The sequence below is a fragment of the Papio anubis genome, chromosome 13 (assembly GCF_008728515.1).
Source record: "Papio anubis isolate 15944 chromosome 13, Panubis1.0, whole genome shotgun sequence".
Lineage (NCBI taxonomy): Eukaryota > Metazoa > Chordata > Mammalia > Primates > Cercopithecidae > Papio > Papio anubis.
In genome coordinates this window covers 34,128,719-34,146,971 of record NC_044988.1, presented here as the reverse complement: position 1 = coordinate 34,146,971, position 18,253 = coordinate 34,128,719, and the positions used below count along the sequence as shown (strand labels likewise).

The window sequence follows — 18,253 nt, the reverse complement described above, 5'->3', positions numbered from 1 at the left end:
CAAAAACCACTGGTAATAGAGTTAATGTATGCATATTGTTGAAGTCCTACTATTCAAGTGCTTGCATATCTCAAGTCAGTATACAAGTTATAATACTAAATTTTTGGTGTTTTTTTTTTCTGTCCACACATGTAATAATTTTAGTACTGCAAATTAGAGCAAAACAGAGCCCGGTGAACCCAAAATGGAATTCCTACTTCATACCCATTAATTAGTTGATAAGCAGCATTTGAGATCGTTCTCTAGTTTCTTTCCCAAATATGTACAATAATGTTCTTAAATTTTTTATTTCTATTTGGCTTTGTTAATTCTTAGGACAAAGGTTCCACTTATATCTATGTCATACATACTTTGAATGCATTGATAAATATTTTTGGGAGGGAGCACCCAAGATGGCCAAATAGGAACAGCTCCAGCCTCCAGCTCCCAGCATGAGCAACACAGAAGACGGGTGATCTCTGCTTTTCAACAGAGGTACCGGCTTTATCTCACTGGGCCATGTGAGATAGTTGGTGCTGGTCAGTGGGTACAGCCCAACCAGCAAGTGCTGAAGCAGGGCGAGGCATCACCTCCCTTGGGAAGTACAAGAGGGAAGGGAATTCCTTTTCCTAGCCAAGGGAAACCGAGACACACAACACCTGGAAAATCGGGTAACTCCCACCCTAATACTGCGCTTTACCAAGGGTCTTAGCAAACGGCACACCAGGAGATTATATCCCACACCCGGCCCGAAGGGTCCCACACCCACGGAACCTCCCTCATTGCTAGCACAGCAGTCTGAGATCTAACTGCAAGGTGACAGCGAGGCTGGAGGAGGGGTGCCTGCTTTTGCAGAGGCTTAGTAGGTAAACAAAGCCACCGGGAAGCTTGAACTAAGTGGAGCACACCACAGCTCAAGGAGGCCTGCCTGGCTCTGTAGACTCCACCTCTGGGGACAGGGCATAGCTAAACAAAAAATAGCAGACCTCTGCAGATGTAAATGTCCCTGTCTGACAGCTTTGAAGAGAGCAATGTATCTTCCAGCATGGAGGTTGAGATCTGAGAACGGACAGACTGCTTGCTCAAGTGGGACCCTGACCCCTGAGTAGCCTAACTGGTAGACATCCCAGTGCAGACTGACACCTCACACCTCACACCTCACACGACGGGGTACGCCTCTGAGATGAAGCTTCCAGAGCAAGAATCAGACAGCAACACTTGCTGTTCAGTAATACTCTATTTTCTGCAGCCTCCGCTGCTGATACCCAGGCAAACAGCATCTGGAGTGGACCTCAAGCAAACTCCAACAGACCTGCAGCTGAGGGTCTTGGCTGTTAGAAGGAAAACTAAAAAACAGAAAGGACACTCACACCAAAACCCAATCGGTACGTTACCATCATCAAAGACCAAAGGCAGATAAAACCACAAAGATGGGGAAAAAGCAGTGCAGAAAAGCTGGAAATTCAAAAAATCAGAGTGCATCTCCCCCTCCAAAGGAACGCAGCTCATCGCCAGCAACAGAAAAAAACTGGATGGAGAATGACTTTCACGAGTTGAGGGAAGAAAGTTTCAGTTGATCAAGCTTCTCAGAGCTAAAGGAGGAACTATGTACCCAGCACAAAGAAACTAAAAACCTTGAAAAAAGAATGGAAGAATGCGTAACTAGAATAATCAATGCAGAGAAGTCCATAAACGAACTGATAGACATGAAAACCATGACACAAGAACTACGTGACAAATGTACAATCTTCCGTAACCAACTCAATCAACTGGAAGAAAGAGTATCAATGATTGAAGATCAAATGAATGAAATGAAGCAAGAAGAGAAGTTTAGAGAAAGAAGAGTAAAAAGAAATGAACAAAGCCTCGAAGCAATATGGGATTATGTGAAAAGACCAAATCTATGTCTGATTGATGTGCCTGAAAGTGACAGGGAGAATGGAACCAAGTTGGAAAGCACTCTGAAGGATATTATCCAGGAGAACTTCCCCAACCTAGCAAGGCAGGCCAGCATTCAAATTCAGGAAATACAGAGAACACCACAAAGATACTCCTCAAAAGAGCAATTCCAAGACATGTAACTGTCAGATTCACCAAAGTTGAAATGAAGGAAAAAATGTTAAGGGCAGCCAGAGAGAAAGGTCAGGTTACCCATAAAGGGAAGCCCATCAAACAGCAGATCTCTTGGCAGAAACTCTACAAGCCAGAAGAGAGTGGGGGCCATTGTTCAACATTCTTAAAGAAAAGAATTTTCAACCCAGAATTTCATATCCAGCCAAACTAACTTTCATAAATGAAGGAGAAATAAAATCCTTTACAGACAAGCAAATGCTTAGAGATTTTGTCACCACCAGGCCTGCCCTACAAGAGATCCTGAACGAAGCACTAACATGGAAAGGAACAACAGGTACCAGCCATTGCAAAAACATGTCAAAATGTAAAGATCATGGATGCTAGGAAGAAACTGCATCAACTAACGAGCAAAATAACCAGCTAATATAATGACAGGATCAAGTTCACACATAATAATATTAACCTTAAATGTAAATGGACTAAATAGTCCTATTAAAAGACACAGACTGGCAAATTGGATGAAGAGTCAAGACCCATCAGTTTGCTGTATTCAGGAGACCCATCTCACATGCTGAGACACAAATAGACTCAAATTTAAAGGATGGAGGAAGATCTACCAATCAAATGGAAGACAAAAAAAGGCAGGGGTTGCAATCCTAGTCTCTGATAAAACAGACTTTAAACCAACAAAGATCAAAAGAGACAAGAAGGCCATTACATAATGGTAAAGGGATCAATTCAACAAGAAGAGATAGCTTATCTAAATATATGCACCCAATACAGGGCACCCAGATTCATAAAGCAACTCCTTAGAGACTTACAAAGACACTTAGGCAGCCCATACAATAATAATTGGAACTTGAACACCCACTGTCAACATTAGACAGATCAACAAGACAGAAAGTTAACAAAGGATATCCAGGGTGAGCAGCAGCTCTGTAGCAAGCAGATCCATAGACATCTACAGAACTCTCCACCCCAAATCAACAGAATATACATTCTTCTCAGCAGCACATCTCATTCAAAATTGACCACATGGTTAAGGTAAAGCACTCCTCACCAAATGTAAATGAACACAAATTATATCACTGTCTCTCAGACCACAGCACAATCAAACTAGAACTCAGGACTAAAAACTCAATCCAAACCGCTCAACGCTACATGGAAACTGAACAACCTGCTCTGAATGACTACTGGGTACATAATGAAATGAAGGCAGAGAAATGCTTGATGTTCTTTGAAACCAATGAGAACAAAGATACAACATACCAGAATCTCTGGGACACATTTAAAGCAGTGTGTAGAGGAAATTTGGCACTACATGCCCACAAGAGAAAGCTGGAAAGATCTAAAATTGACACCCTATCACAATTAAAAGAACTGAAGCAAGACAAACACATTCCAAAGCTAGCAGAAGGCAGAAATGCTTAAGATCAGAGCAGAACTGAAGGAGACAGAACACAAAAACACTTCAAAAATCAATGAATCAGCAGCTGGTTTTTGGAAAAGATCAACAAAATTGATAGACCACCTGCAAGACTAATAAAGAAGAAAAGACAGAAGAATCAAATAGACAATAAAAATGATAAAGAGGATATAACTACCAACCCCAGAGAAATACAAACTACCATCAGAGAATACTATAAACACCTCTACACAAATAAATTAGAAAACCTAGAAGAAATGGATAAATTCCTGGACACTTACACTCTCCCAAGACTAATCCAAGAAGAAGTTGAATCCCTGAATAGGCCAATAGCAGGCTGTGAAATTGAGACAATAATTAATGGCCTACGAACCAAAATAAGTCCAGGATCACACGGATTCACAGCCAAATTCTACCAGAGGTACAAGGAGGAGCTGGTGCCATTCCTTCTGAAACTATTCCAATCAATAGAAAAAGAGGGAATCCTCCCTAACTCATTTTACAAGGCCAACATCATCCTGATACCAAAGCCTGACAGAGACATAACAAAAAAGGAGAATTTTAGACCAATATCCCTGATGAACATTGATGCAAAAATCCTCAGTAAAATACTGGCAAACTGAATCCAACAGCACATCAAAAAGCTTGTCCACCATGATCAAGTGGGCTTCATCCCTGGGATGCAAGGCTGGCTCAACATACACAAATCAATAAATGTAATCTAGCATATAAACAGAACCAAAGACAAAAACCACATAATTTCAATAGATGCAGAAAAGGTCTTTGACAAAACTCAACAGCCCTTCATGCTAAAAACTCTCAATAAAATTCGGTATTGATGGAACGTATCTCAAAATAATAAGAGCTATTTATGACAAACCCACAGCCAATATCATACTGAATGGGCAAAAACTGGAAGCATTCCCTTTGAAAACTGGCACAAGACAGGGATGCCCTCTCTCACCACTCCTATTCAACATAGTGCTGGAAGTTCTGACCAGGGCAATCAGGCAAGAGAAAGAAATAAAGGGTATTCAGTTAGGAAAGAAAGTCAAATTGTCCTGTTTGCAGATGACATAATTGTATGTTAGAAAACCCCATGCGTCTCAGCCCAAAATCTCCTTAAGCTGATAAGCAACTTCAGCAAAGTCTCAGGATACAAAATCAATGTGCAAAAATCACAAGCATTCTTATGCACCAATAACAGACAGAGAGCCAAATCATGAATGAACTCCCATTCTGAACTAGCCTTCAAAGAAAATAAAATACCTAGGAATCCAACTTACAGCGGATGTGAAGGACCTCTTCAAGAGGGCTACAAACCACTGCTCAGTGAAATTAAAAGGGACACAAACAAATGAAGAACAGCCACCATGCTCATGGATAGGAAGAATCAATATCATTGAAAAGTAGCCATACTGCCCAAAGGTAATTTATAGATTCAATGCCATGCGCCCGTTAAGCTGCAATGACTTTCTTCACAGAATTGGAAAAAGGTGCTTTAAAGTTCATATGGAACCAAAAAAGACCCTACGTGCCAAGACAATCCTAAGCCAAAGAACAAAGCTGGAACATCCGCTACCTGACTTCAAACTATACTACAAGGCTACAGTAACCAAAACAGCAGGTACTGGTACCAAAACGGAGATATAGACCAATGAAACAGACAGAACCCTCAAAATAATACCACATCTACAGCCATCTGATCTTTGACAAACCTGACAAAACAAAAAGAAATGGGGAAAGGATTTCCTATTTAATAAATGGTGCTGGGAAAATGGGCTAGCCAGAAGTAGAAAAGCTGAAACTGGGATCCTTTCCTTACTCATATGTGAAATTAATTCAAGATGGATTAGAGACTTAAAATGTTAGACCTAAAAACCATAAAACCCTAGAGAGAGAAACCTAGGTAATACCATTCGGGACATAGGCATGGGCAAAGGACTTCATGTCTAAAACACCAAAAGCAATGGCAACAAAAGCCAAAATTGACAAATGGGATCTAATTAAACTAAAAGAGTTTCTGCACAGCAAAGAAACTACCATCAGAGTGAACAGGCCAAACACTGCATGTGTTCTCACTCATAGGTGGGAACTGAACAATGGAATCATTGGACACAGGAAGGGAACATCACACACACTGGGGCCCTAATGTGGGGAGGGGAGGGAAGGATAGCGTTAGAGATATACCTAATGTAAATGGCCCAGAGTTAATCACGTGCAGCACACCAACATGGCACATGTATACCATATGTAACAAACCTGCATTGTGCTATGTACCCTAGAACTTAAAGTATAATAAAAAAAATAAAAAAATTTTTTGAATGTTTTTAATCAGTTCCAGGGTACAGTCTGCATTCCATTATCTGTAAATATAGGGAGCTCCCCATGTAGATATAAAAACAGATAATATTTTGTATGGTTCAGTGGTAGAGTAGGTCTGCTAAGCGTTAGATGAAAATGCTGCATGTTGTCTATGTTTTGGCTAAAATACAGCCATGTACATGATTCAGTTTGAAAGGGTGTGGTTCTGTACTTGTAGTTGAAGAATAAAGTTAGCTTACTTATATACACACATCAGAAGTCCCAATTAGAAAATTATATTAACCAAGTGTGTTATTTGCATAGCTATATACTTCCCTACATGCTAATAATTTGTATGTTGGGTTCTCTTTAATTTGCTTTTTGGTTTGACATCTGCCTTTTAATATTTAAAATTGCACTAATGATGTGGTACATTTTGATAGAATACTCACATTTATAGACTCCTTAGAGCAATCCCAAATTAAAAAAAAAAAAAATCTGAGATACCTTGATATTAAGCAACTTATTGAGGCTCCATGTTAAGTTACTTGTTAGTGGTAGAAGTGGATCAAGATTTTAATCCTAACAGGACTAGTGCTCAGGACTACTGATGTCAATAAAATCTTAAGTAGAAATTATCCTTTTTTTTTTTTTGAGGCAGGATCTGTTGCCTAGGCTAGAATGCAGTAGTGTGATCACAGCTCACTACAGCCTCAACCTCCTGGGCTCAAGTGATCCTCCCACCTCAGCCTCCTGAGTAGGTAGGACTACAGGTTCATACCACTCCACTACCTGGCTAATTTTTTATATTTTTTTGTAGAGACAGAGTCTTGTTGTGTTGCCCAGGCTGGTCTGTGGGCTCCTGGCCTCCCACCTTTGCCTCCCAAAGTGCTGGGTTTACCTTCATAATTTCTTTTTCATAGTGTTTGCTCTTGATATATAGAAATGGTAGTTATTTTTGTCTATTGATTTTGTATCCTGCAACTTTACCGAATTTGTTTATGAGTTCTAATAGTTTTGTGTGTGTGTGTGTGTGTGTGTGTGTGTGTGTGTGTGTGTGTGTGTGTGTGTAGTCTTTAAGTTTTTCCCAATATAAAATCATGGCACCTGTAAATAAGGATGGTTTTACTCACTTCTTTCCAATTTGGATGTCCTTTGTTTCTTTCTCTTGTCTGATTGCTCTAGCTTGGACTTCCAGTACTATGTTGAATAACAGTGGTGAAAGTGGACAACCTTGTCAGGTTCCAGATATTCAAGGTTTTCAGTTTTTCCCTATTTCCTATTTCATATTCCCTATTCAGTGTGATACTAGCTGTGGGTCTGTCATATATGGCTTTCATTATGTTGAGGTATGTTCTTTCTATACTCAATTTTTTGAGGGGTTTTAGCATGAGAGGTTTTTATTTTTATCAAATGCTCTTTGTGCATCAGTTGAAATGGTCATATGGTTTTTGTCCTTCATTCTGTTGATATATCACGATGATTGATTTGCAGATGTTGAACCATTCTTGCATTCCTGGAATAAATACTCCTTGGTCATGATGAATGATTTTTTAATGTGTTGTTGCATTTGGTTTACTAGTATTTTGTTGAGGATTTTTGCATCAGTGTTCATCAGAGATAATGGCCTATAGTTTACCTTTTTTTTATGTGCCTTTATTTGGTTTTGGTATCAGAGTAACATTGGTCTCATAGAACGAGTTTGAAAGTATTCCCTCCATGTCTACTTTTTGGATTAGTTTGAGTAGAGTTGGTATTAATTTTCCTTTAAATGTTAAAATCAGCAGTGAAACTATTGGTCCTGAGCTTTTCTTTGCTTGGAGAGTTTTTATAGTAGCTTCGATCTTATTACGTGTTACTGGTCTGTTCACAGATTTTGGATTTCTTCATGTTTTAATCTTGGTAAGTTGTATGTGTATAGGAATTTATCCATTTCTTGTAGGTCTTCCAGTTTGTTGGCATATAGTTGCTCATTGTGGCCTCTAATGATCCTTTTAATTTCTGCAGTATCAGTTGTAATTTCTCCTTTTTTATCTCTAATTTTATTTATTTGTGTCTTGTCACTTTTTATCTAAGTTAGTCTGGCTAAAGGTTTGTCAGTTTTGTTTGACTTTTAAAAACCAACTTTTTGTTTCATTGATCTTTTGTATTCATTTCAATTCCACTTATTTATGCTATGATGTTTATTATTTATTTATTTTCTTCTATTTGGGTTTGGCTTGCTGTTGCTTTTCTATTTGTTTAAGATGTATCATTAGGTTGTTTAAGTTTTGCCTTTTTGATGTAGGCACTTCACTTTTAGCTGTATTCTCTCTTAGTACTGCTTTCACTATATCACATAGGTTTGGTATATTGGGTTTACATTATTTTTGTTTCTGGAAATTTTAAAATTTTGTTTTTAATCTCTTCGTTGACCCACTGGTCATTCAGGAGCATGTTGTTTATTTTCCATGTGTTTGTATAGTTTCCAAATTTCCTTTTGCTTTTGCTTTCTAGTTTTATTTTATTGTGGTCAGGGAAGATACATGATATAATTTCAGTTTTATGGAATGTTTTAAGATTTGTTTTGTGGCCTAATTTTTTTTTTTTTTTTTTGAGACAGAGTTTTACTCTTGCTGCCCAGGCTGGAGTGCCGTGGAGCGATCTCAGCTTACTGCAACCTCCACCCCCTGGGTTCAAGTGATTCTCCTGCCTCAGCCTCCTGAGTAGCTGGGATTACAGGCACCCACTACCACACCTAGCTAATTTTTGTATTTTTTGTAGAGACAGGGTTTCACCATGTTGACCAGGTTGGTCTCAAACTCCTGACCTCAGGTGATCCACCTGCCCTGGCCTCCCAAAGTGCTGGGATTACAGGCGTGAGCTACCACACCTGGCCACATGTGGTCTGTTCTTGAGGATGATCCACGTGCTAAGGAGAGGAATGTATTCTGTAGCTGTTGGATGAAGTGTTCTGTAAATACCTATTAGGTCCATTTGTTCTATAGTGCAGATAAAGTCCAATGTTTCTTTGTTGATTTTCTGTCTGGATAATCTGTCCTGTTGATCTTCTCTCCGGATGATCTGTCTAGTGCTGAAAGTGGGGTGTTGAAGTCTTGAAATTTTAATGTATTTGGGGGTCTCTCATTACCTCCAACAATGTTTGCTTTATACATCTGGGTGCTCCAGCATTGGATGCATATGTGTTTACAATTGTTATATCTTCTTACTGAATTGACCCCTTTAATATTATATAATGATCTTCTCTCTTTTTATAGTTTTTATTTTGAAACCTAATTTGTCTGCTGTAAATATAGTCACTCCTGCTTGTTTTTGGTTTCCATTGGCATGGAAGATCTTTTTCTATCCCTTTATTTTGAGTCTATGTATGTCTGTGTACACAAAAGTGTGTTTCTTGTAGGCAAAAGATTGTTATATCCTTTAAAAAAAAAACCATTCTGACACTCCATGTCTTTTAAATGGGGAGTTTAGATTCACATTCTTTTTGTTTTTGTTATTGTTATCACATAATTTTGTTATTGATAAGTAGGGACTTACTCCTACCATTTTGTTGTATATTTTCTGGTTGTTTTGTGATCTTCTCTGCCTTTTCTTTCTTCCTATCTTCCTTTCAGTGAAGGAGATTTTCTTGGTTGGTTTATTTTAATTTCTTGCATTTTGATTTTTTGTGTATCTGTTGTATGTTTTTAGATTTTAGGTTACCATGAGGCTTGCAAATAATATAATCCATTACTTTAAAGTCATGACAATGTAATACTGATGCATAAACAAACAAGCAAAAGGAAAACTAATAATTCTGCACTTTAACTTTGTGTACTCATTAAGTTTTTGTTGTTTCTATTTATATCTTATTATACTGTCTGTGTCTTGAAAAGTTCTTGTCATTATTTTGATCATTTTATTTTTCATCTTTCTACATATGAGTAGTTTGTACACCATAGTAACAGTTATAATATTCTATTTTTTTCTGTGTACCTACTATTACCAGTTAGTTTTGCATGTTCAGATGATTTCTTCTTGGTCATTAACATCCTTTTAGGTTGAAGAATTTTCTTATTTTTTGTGGGACAGATCTTGTATTGATGCAGCTCCTCAGCATTTTTTTTCTTCTTTTATTTTTTTGGCTGGGAAAGTATTTCTCCTTCATGTTTCTAGAATATTTTGGCAGATATACTCTCATAGGGCAAAAGGTTTTCTTTCCTTCGACACTTTAAATATGTCATGCCACTGTCTCCTGGCCTGTAAGGTTTTCACTGAAAAGTCTGTTACCAGACGTGTTGAAGTTCCATTGTATTAATATCTTGTTTGCTTCTTTTCTCTTGCTGCTTTTGAGACAGCGTGCTGGCAGCCCTCGCCAGCCCTCACCCGCTCTTGGTGCCTCCTCAGCCTCAGCGTCCACTCTGGCTGTGCTTTAGGAGCCCTTCAGCCTGCTGCTGCACTATGGGAGCCCCTCTCTGGGCTGGCCAAGGCTGGAGCCAGCTCCCTCTGCTTGTGGGGAGGTGTGGAGGGAGAGGCGCAAGTGGGAACCGGGGCTGGTGGGCCAGCGTGAGTTCCGGGTGGGCATGGGCTCGGCAGGCCCCTGCACTCGGAGCTGCTGGCTGGCACTGCCAGCCCTGGGCAGTGAGGGGCTTAGCACCGGGACCAGCAGCTGCAGAGGGTGCGCCGGGTCCCTCGGCAGTGCTGGCCTGCCAGCACTGTGCTCAAATTCTCCCCAGGCCTCAGCTGCCTCCCCACGGGGCAGGGCTCAGGACCTGCAGCTTGCCATGCCCGAGCCTCCCCCTCCCTCTGCTGTGGGCTCCTGGGCAGCCCGAGCCTCCTCAACAAGCACCACCCCCTGCTTCACGAGGCCTGATCCCATCAACTGCCCAAGGGCTGAGGAGTGCGTGTGCATGGTGCAGGACTGGCGGGCAGCTCCACCTGTGGCCCTGGTGCGGGATCCACTAGGTGAAGCCAGCTGGGCTCCTGAGTCTAGTGGGAACATGGAGAACCTTTATGTCTAGCTAAGGAATTGTAAATACACCAATCAGCACTCTGTGTCTAGCTCAAGATTTGTAAATACACCAATCAGTACTCTGTATCTAGCTAGTCTAGTGAAGACTTGGAGAAGTTTTCTGTCTAGCACTCTGTGTCTAGCTAAAGGATTGTAAACACACCAATCAGCACTCTGTGTCTAGCTTAGGGATTATAAATGCACAAATCAGCACTGTGTCAAAACGGACCAATCAGCTCTCTGTAAAATAGACCTATCAGCTCTCTGTAAAATGGACCAATCAGCAGGATGCGGGTGCGGTCATACAAGGGAATAAAAGCAGGCTGCCCGAGCCAGCAGTGGCAACCTGCTCAGTTCCCTTTCCGTGCTGTGGAAGCTTTGTTCTTTCACTCTTTGTAATAAATCTTGCTGCTGCTCACTCTTTGGGTGTGCACTGCCTTTATGAGCTGTGACACTCACTGCAAAGGTCTGTAGCTTCACTCCTGAGGCCAGCAAGACCACGAACCCACCGGGAGGAATGAACAACTCCAGACGCGCTGCCTTAAGAGCTGTAACACTCACCGCGAAGGTCTGCTGCTTCACTCCTGAAGCCAGCGAGACCACGAACCCACCAGAAGGAAGAAACTGAACCTGTCTGAACATCAGAAGAAACAAATTCCAGACACACTATCTTTAAGAAGTGTAACACTCACCGCGAGGGTATGCGGCTTCATTCTTGAAGTCAGTGAGACCAAGAACTCACCAATTTCGGACACACTTTTAGGACCCTTTATCCTTGACCTTTGGGAGTTTGATTATTAAATACCTTGAGGCAATCTTCTTTGGTTTTAATATACTTAGTGTTCTGTAACCTTCTTGTACTTGAATACTGACCTCTTTCTATAGGTGTGGGAAATTATCTGTTATCTTTTTGAAAAACATTCTACACTCCGCCCCCTCCTTTTAAGGCCAAGAACTTTTAGATTTGCCCTTTTCGGGCTATTTTCTAGAGCCTGTAGGCCTGATTTATTTTTTTTTAATTCATTTTTCTTTTGTCTTCTCTGACTCTGTATTTTCAGATAGCCTGTCTTCAATCACACTAATTCTTCTGCTTGATCGAGTCTATTATCGAGCTATTAAGAGACTGGTGCAATCTTCAGTATGTCAGCTGCATTTTTCTACTCCAGAATTTCTACTTTATTCTTTTTATTTCAATTTCTTTGTTAAATTTATCTGTTAGAATTCTGAATTTCTTTTCTGTTTTATTTTTAATTTACTTGAGTTTCCTCAAAACAGCTCTTTTGAATTCTCTATCTGAAAGGTCACATACTTCTGTCCCTCTGGGATTGGCCCCTGGTGCCTTATTTAGTTCCTTTGGTGAGCTCACGTGTTCCTGGGTAGTCTTGATGCTTGTGGATGTTCATTAGTATCTGAGCACTCAAGAGTTAGGTATTTATTGTAGTCTTCGCAGTCTGGGTTTATTTGTACTAGTCCTTCTTGGGAAGTCTTTCCAGTTATTTGAAGGAACTTGGGTGTTTCACTTTAAATTTTAGCTTATTACAAATTTCTTAAGATTTTCTCCCACATTTTCTTCTGGAAGTTTTATAATTTTAGCTTTTATGTTAGGTCTGTGATACATTTGAATTCATTTTTCTGTATGGTGAGAATGGAAGTCAGGGTCTTTTTTTTTGTTTGTTTCCTACAAATTCTTAACCAGTAGTTCCAGTAAATTTATTATAAAGGCTATGCCTTACAAAAGTCAATTGACAATATATGTGAGTGGGTTTATTTCTGACATTCTTTTTTCCATTAATCTTTACATTAATATTTATGCCAATACCACACGTTCTTGATTACTGTAGATTTATATTACATCTTTAAATAGTGTAAGTTCTCCAACCCTTTTCTTCTTTTCCAAAGTTGAATTGGCTATTCTTCGGCCTTTGTATTTTCATATAAATTTTAGAAACAGTTTGCTATTTTTTACAACACTTTTTGGGGATTTTGATAGGGATAGCATTGAATCTACAGATCAATTTGAGGAGAATTGAGCCTTGAGATCCATGAACATGGTATTATATATTTTCCATTTTTGCAGGTCTTTTTTTGGTTATTTCATATTTCCATGTTCTTCTCTATTATTTCTTTTATTTATATATATATTCATGTATTTATTTTATTATACTTTAAGTTCTAAGGTACATGTGCACGACGTGCAGGTTTGTTACCTATGTATACATGAGCCATGTTGGTGTGTTGCACCCATTAACTCATAATTTACATTAGATATATCTCCTAATGCTATCCCTCCCCCCAACCCCCTCCCCACAATAGGACCTGGTGTGTGATGTTCCCCTTCCTGTGTCCAAGTGTTCAGTTCCCACCTATGAGTGAGAACATGTGGTATTTGGTTTTCTGTTCTTGAGAAAGTTTGCTGAGAATGATGGTTTCCAGCTGCATCCATGTCCCTACAAAGGACACGAACTCATCCTTTTTTATGGCTGCATTGTATTCCATGGTGTATATGTGCCACATTTTCTTAATCCAGTCTGTCACTGATGGACATTTCGGTTGATTCCAAGTCTTTGCTATTGTGAATAGTGCCGCAATAAACATATGTGTGCATGTGTCTTTATAGCAGCATGACTTATAATTGTTTCAGTATATCCCCAGTAATGGGATGTCTGTGGGTCATATGGTATTTCTAGTTCTAGATCCTTGAGGAATCGCCATACTGCTTTCCACAATGGTTTACAATCCCACCAACAGTGTAAAAGGGTTCCTATTTTTCCACATCTTCTCCAGCACCTGTAGTTTCCTGATTTTTTAATGATTGCCATTCTAACTGGTGTGAGATGGTATCTCATTGTGGTTTTGATTTGCATTTCTCTGATGGACAGTGATGATAAGCATTTTTTTCATGTGTTGTTGACTGTATGAAGGTCTTCTTTTGAGAAGTGTCTGTTCATATCCTTTGCCCACTTTTTGATGGTTTTTTTTTTTTTCTTGTAAAATTGATTGAGTTATTTATAGGTTCTGGATGTTAGCTCTTTGTCAGATGAGTAGATTGCAAAAATGTTCTCCCATTCTGTAGGTTGCCTGTTCACTCTGATGGTAGTTTCTTTTGCTGTGCAGAAGCTCTTTAGTTTAATTAGATCTCATTTGTCAATTTTGGCTTTTGTTGCCATTGCTTTTGGTGTTTTAGACATGAAGTCCTTGCCCATGCCTGTGTCCTGAATGGTATTACCTAGGTTTTCTTCTAGGGTTTTTATGGTTTTAGGTCTAACATTTAAGTCTCTAATCCATCTTGAATTAATTTTCACATAAGGAGTAAGGAAAGGATCCAGTTTCAGCTTTCTACTTCTGGCTAGCCCATTTTCCCAGCACCATTTATTAAATAGGGAATCCTTTCCCCATTTCTTGTTTTTGTCAGGTTTGTCAAAGATCAGATGGCTGTAGATGTGTGGTATTATTTCTGAGGGTTCTGTTTTGTTCCATTGGTGTGTCTCTCTGTTTTGGTACCAGTACCATGCTGTTTTGGTTACTGTAGCCTTGTAGTATAGGTCGAAGTCAGATAGCGTGATGTCTCCAGCTTTGTTCTTTTGGCTTAGGATTGTCTTGGCAATGTGGGGTCTTTTTTGGTTCCATATGAACTTTAAAGCAGCTTTTTCCAATTCTGTGAAGAAAGTCATTGGTAGCTTAATGGTGATGGCATTGAATCTATAAATTACTTTGGGTAGTATGGCCATTTTCACAATATTGATTCTTCCTATCCATGAGCATGGTATGTTCTTCCATTTGTTTGTGTCCTCTTTTATTTCACTGAGCAGTGGTTTGTAGTTCTCCTTGAAGAGGTCCTTTACGTCCCTTGAAAGTTGGATTCCTAGGTATTATATTCTCTTTGAAGCTATTGTGATTGGTAGGTCATTCATGATTTGGCTCTCTGTTTGTCTGTTACTGGTGTATAAGAATGCTTGTGATTTTTGCACATTGATTTTGTATCCAGAGACTTTGCTGAAATTGCTTGTCAGCTTAAGGAGATTTTAGGGTGAGATGATGGGGTTTTCTAAATATACAATCATGTCATCTGCAAACAGGGACAATTTGACTTCTTCTTTTCCTAACTGAATACCCTTTATTTCTTTCTCTTGTCTGATTGCCCTAGTCAGAACTTCCAACACTATGTTGAATAGGAGTGGTGAGAGAGGGCATCCCTGTCTTGTGCCAGTTTTCAAAGGGAATGCTTCCAGTTTTTGCCCACTCAGTATGATATTGGCTGTGAGTCTGTCATAAATCGCTCTTATTATTTTGAGATAGGTTCCATCAATACCAAATTTATTGAGAGTTTTTAGCATGAAGGGCTGTTGAATTTTGTTGAAGGTCTTTTCTGCATCGATTGAAATAATCATGTGGTTTTTGTCTTTAGTTCTGTTTATATGCTGGATTACATTTATTTATTTGTGTATGTTGAACCAGCCTTGCATCCCAGGGATGAAGCCCATTTGATCATGGTGGATAAACTTTTTGATGTGCTGCTGGATTTGGTTTGCCAGTATTTTATTGAGGATTTTTGCATCGATGTTCATCAGGGATATTGGTCTAAAATTCTCTTTTTTTGTTGTATCTCGCTTTGGCATCAGGATGATGTTGGCCTTGTAAAATGAGTTAGGGAGGATTCCCTCTTTTTCTATTGATTGGAATAGTTTCAGAAGGAATGGTACCAACGCCTCCTTGTACCTCTGGTAGAATTCGGCTGTGAATCCGTGTGGTCCTGGAGTTTTTTTTGTTGGTAGGCTATTAATTATTGCCTCAATTTCAGAGCCTGCTAATGGTCTATTCAGGGATTCAACTTCTTCCTGGATTAGTCTTGGGAGAGTGTAAGTGTCCAGGAAATTATCCATTTCTTCTAGGTTTTCTAGTTTATTTGCATGGAGATGTTTATAGTATTCTCTGATGGTAGTTTGTATTTCTCTGGGGTCGGTGGTGATATCCCCTTTATCATTTTTTATTGCATCTATTTGATTCTTCTCTCTTTTCTTCTTTATTAGTCTTGCTAGCGGTCTATTAATTTTTTTGATCCTTTCCAAAAACCAGCTGCTGGATTCATTGATTTTTTGGAGAGTTTTTTGTGTCTCTGTCTCCTTCAGTTCTGCTCTGATCTTAGTTATTTCTTGCCTTCTGCTAGCTTTTGAATGTGTTTGCTCTTGCTTCTCTAGTTCTTTTAATTGTGATGCTAGGGTGTCAATTTTAGATCTTTCCAGCTTTCTCTTGTGGGCATGTAGTGCTATAAATTTCCCTCTACACACTGCTTTAAATGTGTCCCAGAGATTCTGGTATGTTGTATCTTTGTTCTCATTGGTTTCAAAGAACATCGTTATTTCTGCCTTTATTTCTTTATGTACCCAGTAGTCATTTAGGAGCAGGTTATTCAGTTTCCATGTAGTTGAGTGGTTTTGATTGAGTTTCTTAGTCCTGAGTTCTAGTTTGATTGCACTGTGGTCCGAGAGACAGTGTGTTATAATTTGTGTTCATTTACATTTGCTGAGGAGTGCTTCACTTCCAACTATGTGGTCAATTTTGGAATAAGTGTGATGTGGTGCTGAGAAGAATGTATATTCTGTTGATTTGGGGTGGAGAGTTCTGTAGATGTCTATTAGGTCTGCTTGGTGCAGAGTTGAGTTCAATTCCTGGATATCCTTGTTAACTTTCTGTCTTGTTGATCTGTCTAATGTTGACAGTGGGGTGTTCAAGTCTCCCATTGTTATTGTATGGGAGTCTAAGTCTCTTTGTAAGTCTCTAAGGACATGCTTTATGAATCTGGGTGCTCCTGTATTGGATGCATATATGTTTAGGATAGTTAGCTCTTCCTGATGAATTGATCCCTTTCCCATTATGTAGTGGCCTTCTTTTTCTCTTTTGATCTTTGATGGTTTAAAGTCTGTTTTATCAGAGACTAGGATTGCAACCCCTGCCTTTTTTTTGTTTTCCATTTGCTTGGTAGATCTTCCTCCATCCCTTTATGTTGAGCCTATGTGTGTCTCTGCATGTGAGTCTCCTGAATACAGCAAACTGATGGGTCTTGACTCTTTATCCAATTTGCCCGTCTGTGTCTTTTAATTGGACCATTTACTCCATTTACATTGAAGGTTAATATTGTTATATGTGAACTTGATCCTAATTAGCTGGTTATTTTGCTCGTTAGTTGATGCAGTTTCTTCCTAGCATCGAGGGACTTTACATTTTGACATGTTTTTGGAATGGTTGGTACCTGTTGTTCCTTTCCATGTTAGTGCTTCATTCAGGATCTCTTGTAGGGCAGGCCTGTTGGTGACAAAATCTCTAAGCATTTGCTTGTCTGTAAAGGATTTTATTTTTCTTTCACTTATGAACCTGATTTTGGGTGGGTTTGAAATTCTGGGTTTAAAATTCTTTTCTTTAAAAATGTTGAATATTGGCTCCCACTCTCTTCTGGCTTGTAGAGTTTCTGTGGAGAGATCTGCTGTTAGTCTGATGGGCTTCCCTTTGTGTGTAACCCGACCTTTCTCTCTGGCTGCCCTTAACATTTTTTCCTTCATTTCATCTTTAGTGTATCTGAAAATTTTGTATCTTGGAGTTGCTCTTCTCGAGGAGTATCTTTGTGGCGTTCTCTGTATTTCCTGAATTTGAATGTTATCCTGCCTTGCTAGGTTGGGGAAGTTCTCCTGGATGATATCCTGAAGAGTGTTTTTCAACTTGGTTCCATTTTCCCCGTCACTTTCAGACACATCAATCAGACGTAGATTTGGTCTTTTCACAGAATCCCCTATTTCTTGGAGGCTTTGTTCATTTCTTTTTACTCTTTTTTGTCTAAACTTCTCTTCTAGCTTCATTTCATTCATTTGATCTTCATTTGCTGATACTCTCTCTTCCAGATGATCGAGTTGGTTACTGAAGCTTGTACATTTGTCACGTAGTTATGGTTTTCATCTCTATCAGTTCTTTTAAGGACCTCTCTACATTGGTTATTCTAGTTAGCCATTCATCAAATCTTTTTTCAAGATTTTTAGTTTCTTTGTGTTGGTTACGTAGTTCTTCCTTTAGCTCTGAGAAGTTTGATCGACTGAAGCCTTCTTCTCTCGACTCGTCAAAGTCATTCTCCCTCCAGCTTTGTTCCATTGCTGGCAATGAGCTGCATTGCTTTGGAGGGGGAGATGCGCTCTGATTTTTTGATTTTCCAGCTTTTCTGCACTGCTTTTTCCCCATCTTTGTGGTTTTCTCTGCCTTTAGTCTCTGATGATGGTGATGTACTGATGGGGTTTTGTTGTGGGTGACCTTTTGGTTTGTTAGTTTTCCTTCTAACAATCAGGACCCTCAGCTGTACGTCTGTTGGAGTTTGCTTGAGGTTCACTCCAGACGCTCTTTGCCTGGGTATCAGCAGTGGAGGCTGCGGAAGATAGAATATTGCTGAACAGCGAGTGTTGCTGTTTGATTCTTGCTCTGGAAGCTTCGTCTCAGGGGTGTAC

General features: G+C 39.4%; 1 protein-coding gene across 1 annotated transcript; it reads left to right on the top strand.

Annotated features, from left to right (window-relative positions):
- Nucleotides 1–8,576: 8,576 nt before the first annotated feature.
- LOC110741508 (putative uncharacterized protein C5orf17) lies at nucleotides 8,577–11,077 on the top strand. The gene has a single exon (XM_021927886.2). It carries the CDS (start codon nucleotides 10,345–10,347, stop codon nucleotides 10,780–10,782), a length of 438 nt encoding a protein of 145 aa, XP_021783578.2. The 5' UTR covers nucleotides 8,577–10,344; the 3' UTR covers nucleotides 10,783–11,077.
- Nucleotides 11,078–18,253: the final 7,176 nt, after the last annotated feature.